General features: G+C 49.6%; 1 protein-coding gene across 4 annotated transcripts in view; it reads left to right on the forward strand.

The window, feature by feature from the left end:
- Positions 1-170: 170 nt before the first annotated feature.
- ARHGAP9 (Rho GTPase activating protein 9) overlaps positions 171-6,194 on the forward strand; it is an 11,925-nt gene continuing 5,901 nt past the window's right edge. For 2 of the 4 annotated variants that reach the window (XM_011926031.1, XM_011926033.1), the window contains exons 1-2: positions 4,284-5,073; positions 5,408-5,625. In XM_011926031.1, the coding sequence (XP_011781421.1) occupies positions 4,758-5,073; positions 5,408-5,625 (534 nt within the window). In that variant the 5' untranslated portion in view covers positions 4,284-4,757. Of the gene's footprint in view, positions 278-3,020; positions 3,074-4,283; positions 5,074-5,407; positions 5,626-6,194 lie in introns of those variants that run through there. The other 2 variants (XM_011926030.1, XM_011926032.1) reach the window with 2 other exon arrangements.

Genomic DNA, 6,194 nt, shown 5'->3' on the forward strand with positions numbered 1-6,194 from the left:
AGACGGGGTTTCACCATGTTGGCTAGGCTGGTCTCAAACTCCTGACCTTGTGATTCACCTGCCTTGGCCTCCCAAAGTGCTGGGATTACAGGTGTGAGCCACCGTGCCCAGCCTTTTTGTTTTTTTTTGAGACAGAGTCTTGCTCTGTCACCAGGCTGGAGCGCAGTGACATGATCTCAGCTCACTGCAATCTCTGCCTCCCAGGTTCAAGCGATTCTTGTGTCTCAGGCTCCCAAGTAGCTGGGACTACAGCAGCTGGGCCAGTACACCCAGCTAAGTTTTGTATTTTTAGTAGGGACAGGATTTTACCATGTTGCTCAGGCTGGTCTCAAACTCCTGACCTCAAGTGATCCGCCATCCTTGGCCTCCCAAAGTGTTGGATTTACAGGCGTGAGCCACCGCGCCTGGCTGAGATGCTTTCCTGTACAAGTGACCTTTCAGCTGAGATCTCAGTGATGAGTAAGAGTTATCTAGGTGAAGACTGGAGGGAGTGGAGACATGTTTGAGACGTGTTTCAGGCAGAGGAAACAGCATATGCAAAGGATCAAAGATTTCAGTGCACTTTAAGAATGTGAGGAATTCGCATAAGACTGCAGTGTGGAGTTTGTGGTGGAGACTGTGAAAAGGGTAGAGAGGGAATCTGTAAATGACATTATAAAATGTGGAAAGTTTAAGTCAGAAGAGTAGCAGGGCATATGTGTTTTAAAAAGGTCATTCTGACTGCTGTGTCAGGAATGGATGGGAGGGGAGCAGAACTATATGCAATGAGACTAGTTAGGAAGTTATATCGTCCAGGGTAAAGAAGTGGTAGTTGTGGGGATAAAAAGTAGGTAGATTGGGAAAATATAAATTGAAGTGTTCAGTCATCAATTAAATCAATGCGGGTGGTGAGGAAACAAGATAAATTCAGGTTGGCTGCTAGGTTTCTGGCATGGGAAATAGGGCATACTTTCTATGTGCTACAGCAGATGATAGTATTTCCTCTATCATAGGGATCAATATTACATCGTATTTTCATTGTTATGAGTGGGCAAGGATCATATTTTTTTGTTTTGTTTTAAGACAGAGTCTCGCTCTGTCACCCAGGCTGGAGTGCAGTGGCACGATCTCAGCTCACTGCAACCTCCGTCTCCTGGGTTCAAGCAATTCTCCTACCCCAGCCTCCCCAGTAGCAGGGAGTACAGGCACCCGCCACCATGCCTGGCTGATTTTTGTGTTTTTATTAGAGGTGGGGTTTCACCACATTGGCCAGGTTGGTCTTGAACTCCTGACCTCAGGTGATCTGCCCTCCTCAGCCTCCCAAAGTGCTGAGATTGAGCTGGGTGTGAGCCACTGTACCCGGTCCCATATTTACCATCTTAATTGACAATGCCTAGCACATAGTTCCTGCCTGGCATTTATGGTAGTAAATATTCAATAAATATTTATTAAATTATTTAATGTATTTATTTTGAGACAGGGTCTCACTCTGTTGCCTAGGCTGGAGTGCAGTGGCACTATCACGCATCACTGCAGCCTCAACTTCCCAGGTTCAAGAGATACTCCCACCTCAGCCTCCCAAGCAGCTGGGACTACAAGGCACACACTGCCACGCCTGGCTAATTTTAAAACATTTTTGTAGAGACAGGATCTTACTATGTTGCGCCTCAAGCTCCTAGGCTCAAGTTATATTCTGCCTTGACCTCCCAAAATGCTGGGATTATAGGTGTGAGCTACTGTACCAGGTCAATATTTATTGATTTCATATTAAACTAAGTAGCGGTAATGGGAGAGAAACAGGTTTGTGGGGAAAGCTGACAAGTTCAGTTTGGTTCATACTGAGTTCGTGGTACCTGCGAAATACTCAAGTGGATTTTTTGGTGGACAGTGGATTAGATGGAAGCCCCAGAGAAAGTTCTGGACTGGAGATATGGTCCTTAGCAGCATATGGAAATCATTTGAGCTGGGGAGAGAATAAGACCACCCAGGGAGGACATGCAGAAAGCACAGGGCACAGGATCTCAGACAGGCTTCTGTGGTTTAAGGAACAGGCAGAGGAAGGTCATTCCTCATGCTACAGACAAGGAACTGCTAGAAAGGTAAGAGGGATACCAGCAGAGCATTTGTAGAAGAGAAAGGTCAATTGTGTTGCCTGCTGCTGAGATGTCAAGCAAAAAAAGGACTGCAGCGTGTTCATGCAAGGTCGGGGTGACTCTATTGAGGAGTGACTTTGAAAAGGTGGTGGAGTGAGGAGACAGGAAATGGAGATCCCCATACAGTGTAGGCAACTCAAGAAGTTTGACTGTAAAAAGAAAGACAGAGGAGGGGGCGCAGTGGCTCACGCCTGTTATCCCAGCGCTTTGGGAGGCCGAGGTGGGCGGATCACGAGGTCAGGAGTTCAAGATCAGCCTGGCCAACACAGTGAAACCCCGTCTCTACTAAAAATACAAAAAAATTAGCTGGATGTGTTGGCGGGCGCCTGTAATCCCAGCTACTTGGGAGGCTGAGGAGAATCCCTTAAACCTGGGAAGCAGAAGTTGCAGTGAGCTGAGATTGTGCCACTGCACTCCAGCCCAGGCAACAGTGCGAGACTCCGTCTCAAAAAAAAAAAAAAAAGAAGAAAGAGAGAGAGATATATATGGTGGCACCTGGAAAGCCCAGTAAGGGGAAGTTTGTCTAAAGACGGGAGAGACTTGGATATGTTTAAAAGTGAATGCGAAGAAGCCAACAAAAACAAGCTAAAGTGTAGGAGAGAGAGTTTCAGAGAAGGCAAAAAAAGGGTGGATTCAAGCACTGAACACCAAATGAATGAATAAGTGAATAAATGGGTGAAATTGGTCACTACTTTGGAAGTGGGAAGGAAGAGTTGAGGGGTAGGGTTCTCCATGTGTTGAAGTAAGGTAAACAAAGAAGGAAGATCACTGAGGGAGAAGCCCAGTACTAGCCACCCAACCCTCAGGGGAAGAGAGCTTGCTCTCTGATATCACCAGTGGGGAGGGGCATTCGCTCCTTAATCCACCTCTCCAAATCCAAACAGAAAGCCTCACATTGTGCAATGGAGAAGCTGAGAGAAGGGGAAAAGAGGAGTGGTCAGGTAAGGCAGAAGCAGAAGTGTGGGTTTTAAAGTGCTGGGAATCCAGGGAAGGTCAGTTCCCACCTTCCACCAGGGAGAAGCTGACATCAGCCCCCTATCTACCTGTCATAGCATCTTGTATTACTTGTCCATTGTCCCTGATTCAATTGTAATTATTAAGTTTATTGTGTCATTAGTTAAGGTCTGTCTCTCCTTAAGCTCCAAAAGGGCTCATTATGCCCTTCTCTCATCTCCAGTGCCTGACACTGCTCCTTTCACGCAGGAGGCGCTCAATCAATCCTTGTTAAAAGCATAAATGGGCTGGGTGCGGTGGCTCAAGCCTGTAATCCCAGCACTTTGGGAGGCCAAGACGGGCGGATCACGAGGTCAGGAGATCGAGACCATCCTGGCTAACACGGTGAAACTCTGTCTCTACTAAAAAATACAAAAAACTAGCTGGGCAAGGTGGCGGGCGCCTGTAGTCCCAGCTACAGGGGAGGCTGAGGCAGGAGAATGGCGTAAACCTGGGAGGCGGAGCTTGCAGTGAGCTGAGATCCGGCCACTGCACTCCAGCCCTGGCGACAGAGCAAGACTCCGTCTCAAAAAAAAAAAAAAAAAAGCATAAATGAGGCCGGGCGCGGTGGCTTAAGCCTGTAATCCCAGCACTTTGGGAGGCCAAGGCCAGTGGATCACCTGAGGTCAGGTGTTCTAGATGAGCCTGGCCAACATGGTGAAACCCCGTCTCTACTAAAAGTACAAAAACTAGCCGGGCGTAGTGAGAGGCGCCTGTAATCTCAGCTACTCAGGGGGCTGAGACAGGAGAATTACTTGAACCTGGGGGGCAGAGGTTGCAGTGAGCCAAGATCACGCTATCACACTCCAACCTGGGGGACAAGAATGAGACTTTGTCTCAAAAAAAAAAAAAAAGCACGACTGAACCCACACACTAAAGTAGCTCCTGCCTCAAGAGGCTTGTGTATACAGGACAGTATCAAGGCTTCTCAGCTCCCAAAATTGTGTCCTGGATTGGGAGGGTGGTGATATTTTAACTCTGAATCCCTCTGTGTTTCTCCCACTTTGTCTTTCTTTCTAATTTGGTCTTGCTATTTATTTGGCTTTCTGTTTCTCTGTCACCATATCTCTCTGAGTCTGCACAGGAAGCACGCAGCTATGGTCTGAGGTGATTGGTAACGGAAACATTGATGCTTGTGTAAATTTAATAAAGAATAACACATTTTTGTCTTTGTCATTAACCTTGTGTCTCCCTGTTCCTGTCTTGAACCTGATTCTTTCTTCTTATCTCCTTCCTGTGTCCAGCTCAAGACTCCCACCACCACCCAGGACCAACTCCTGCCCCTGAATCTTCTGATGGGCCCCACAAGGTACTTGGAGGAAGACTACTGGCCTGGATCATTTCCTCTAATTTCCTGCCTTGCCGGCCATGCAGCCCTGCTGACCACATCCTCTCTCACGTTACTTACATACTTCCTCACCAGACACCACCAGGAGTTCTCAGCCCCCAAAACCTGTCACCGATCCTCACCAGGCTGTCTGCTCTACCTTCTCCCCTCACTCAAGGGCTCCCGTCCTCACCTCCCTGCAACACTGCTCCTAGAACCATGTCTCTCTACCTGGAGACAGCCAGGCCTGTTCCCTTCTGGGTCTCCAGTGTCCCTTTTTCCCGCAGGTGACAGCGCTCGCTACAATGCTGTCCAGCCAGTGGTGGCCAAGTTCCTGGGGGAGCCTAGGGCTGGGCCCCCGAAGCCCTTCTCGGGGATCCCAGCTCTGTGCCCTCTATGCCTTTACTTATACTGGGGCAGATGGCCGGCAAGTGTCTCTGGCTGAAGGGGACAGGTTTCTACTGCTTCGAAAGACCAACTCCGACTGGTGGTTGGCAAGACGCCTAGAAGCTCCCTCCACCTCTCGACCCATCTTTGTCCCAGCGGCCTATATGACAGAGGAATCCATCCCTTCCCAGAGTCCAACTACCGCCATCCCCAGCCAATTGCTCTGGACTCCTGGTGAGTAAGTGCTAAGCCCTCCTCCTTCACCTTCCTACCACCCCTCACCTTCCTACCTCCCTGGCTTCTGAGAATTATAGGGAGGACCCCTCTCCCTCAAGCTTCTACTAACTATATTCTCTTGTTTTTCTTTGATCAGCCTACCTCTCACCCCCGCCATGGCATCCTCATCCCACTGCCTGTCCTCCTAGTCCCAAGGCTTCTAGGTCTCATGCCATTTTCCACATCCTGCCTCTGCCCTCCTTGTCTTCCCTGTGAGCTCCCAAGATGGGGGACCCAGTTACAGCAACACCTCTGATCATCTGCCACCCACTCTCCCCTTTTCTGTTTCAAGGGCCAAAGTTGTTTCATGGTTCCCTGGAGGAGTTGTCTCAGGCCCTCCCAAGCAGGGCTCAGGCTAGTTTGGAGCAGCCTCCTCCACTTCCCCCCAAAATGTGTAGGAGCGTCAGCATTGACAGTCTGAGGCCCTGCCTTCTGAAGACTTTCCAGGAAGGACCAAGTGGAAGATCCCTCTCCCGGGAAGACTTGCCGTCAGAAGCCAGTGCCAGCACAGTGAGTCACAGCTCTTCTGAGCTGGGCCCTGTTCTAGGCACAAGACAGACAGCACCCCTGCCTTCGAGGGACTCTCCTGGGGATGACAAACACAAAAATAAATAAATAAGATAACCCTTGGTACTACTGATAAATCTACAAAGGCGAGTTAATGTGGTGGAGAGTGGCTGGGGTGTCGCAGGGAGGCATCTGTGAGGTGACGGCATTCAGTTGACTCTGAACCAGGAGGAGAAAGAGGCAGCTGAGAGGCAAACTGGGTAGGAGGTGAGAAGGGACAGCAGGTACCAAAGCCCTGGAGGGAACAGGGAACAGGGAGCAGTGGAGGCACTGAAAGGCCAGCCCTCTGTTCTTCCTTCCTCCAGACTCCTAGCCCAGGGCAGGGTTTTTTTGTGTTCTGCTTGCCTGTTAGGCCACAGCAGGTCTCCTCCAGAGATGTGACTTGCTCAGCCCTTCCCTCTCTTTCTTAACAGTGGGTGGAAAGGGGCTCCTCCTGCCTTCTGTAGACCCTTCTCTGTCCTCTTTTACCTTTCAGGATATGAGGGTGGAGCACCCCCTTCAGCAGCCCCCAC

This window comes from Colobus angolensis, unplaced genomic scaffold (genome assembly GCF_000951035.1).
Source record: "Colobus angolensis palliatus isolate OR3802 unplaced genomic scaffold, Cang.pa_1.0 Scaffold67, whole genome shotgun sequence".
Taxonomy (NCBI): Eukaryota; Metazoa; Chordata; class Mammalia; order Primates; family Cercopithecidae; genus Colobus; species Colobus angolensis.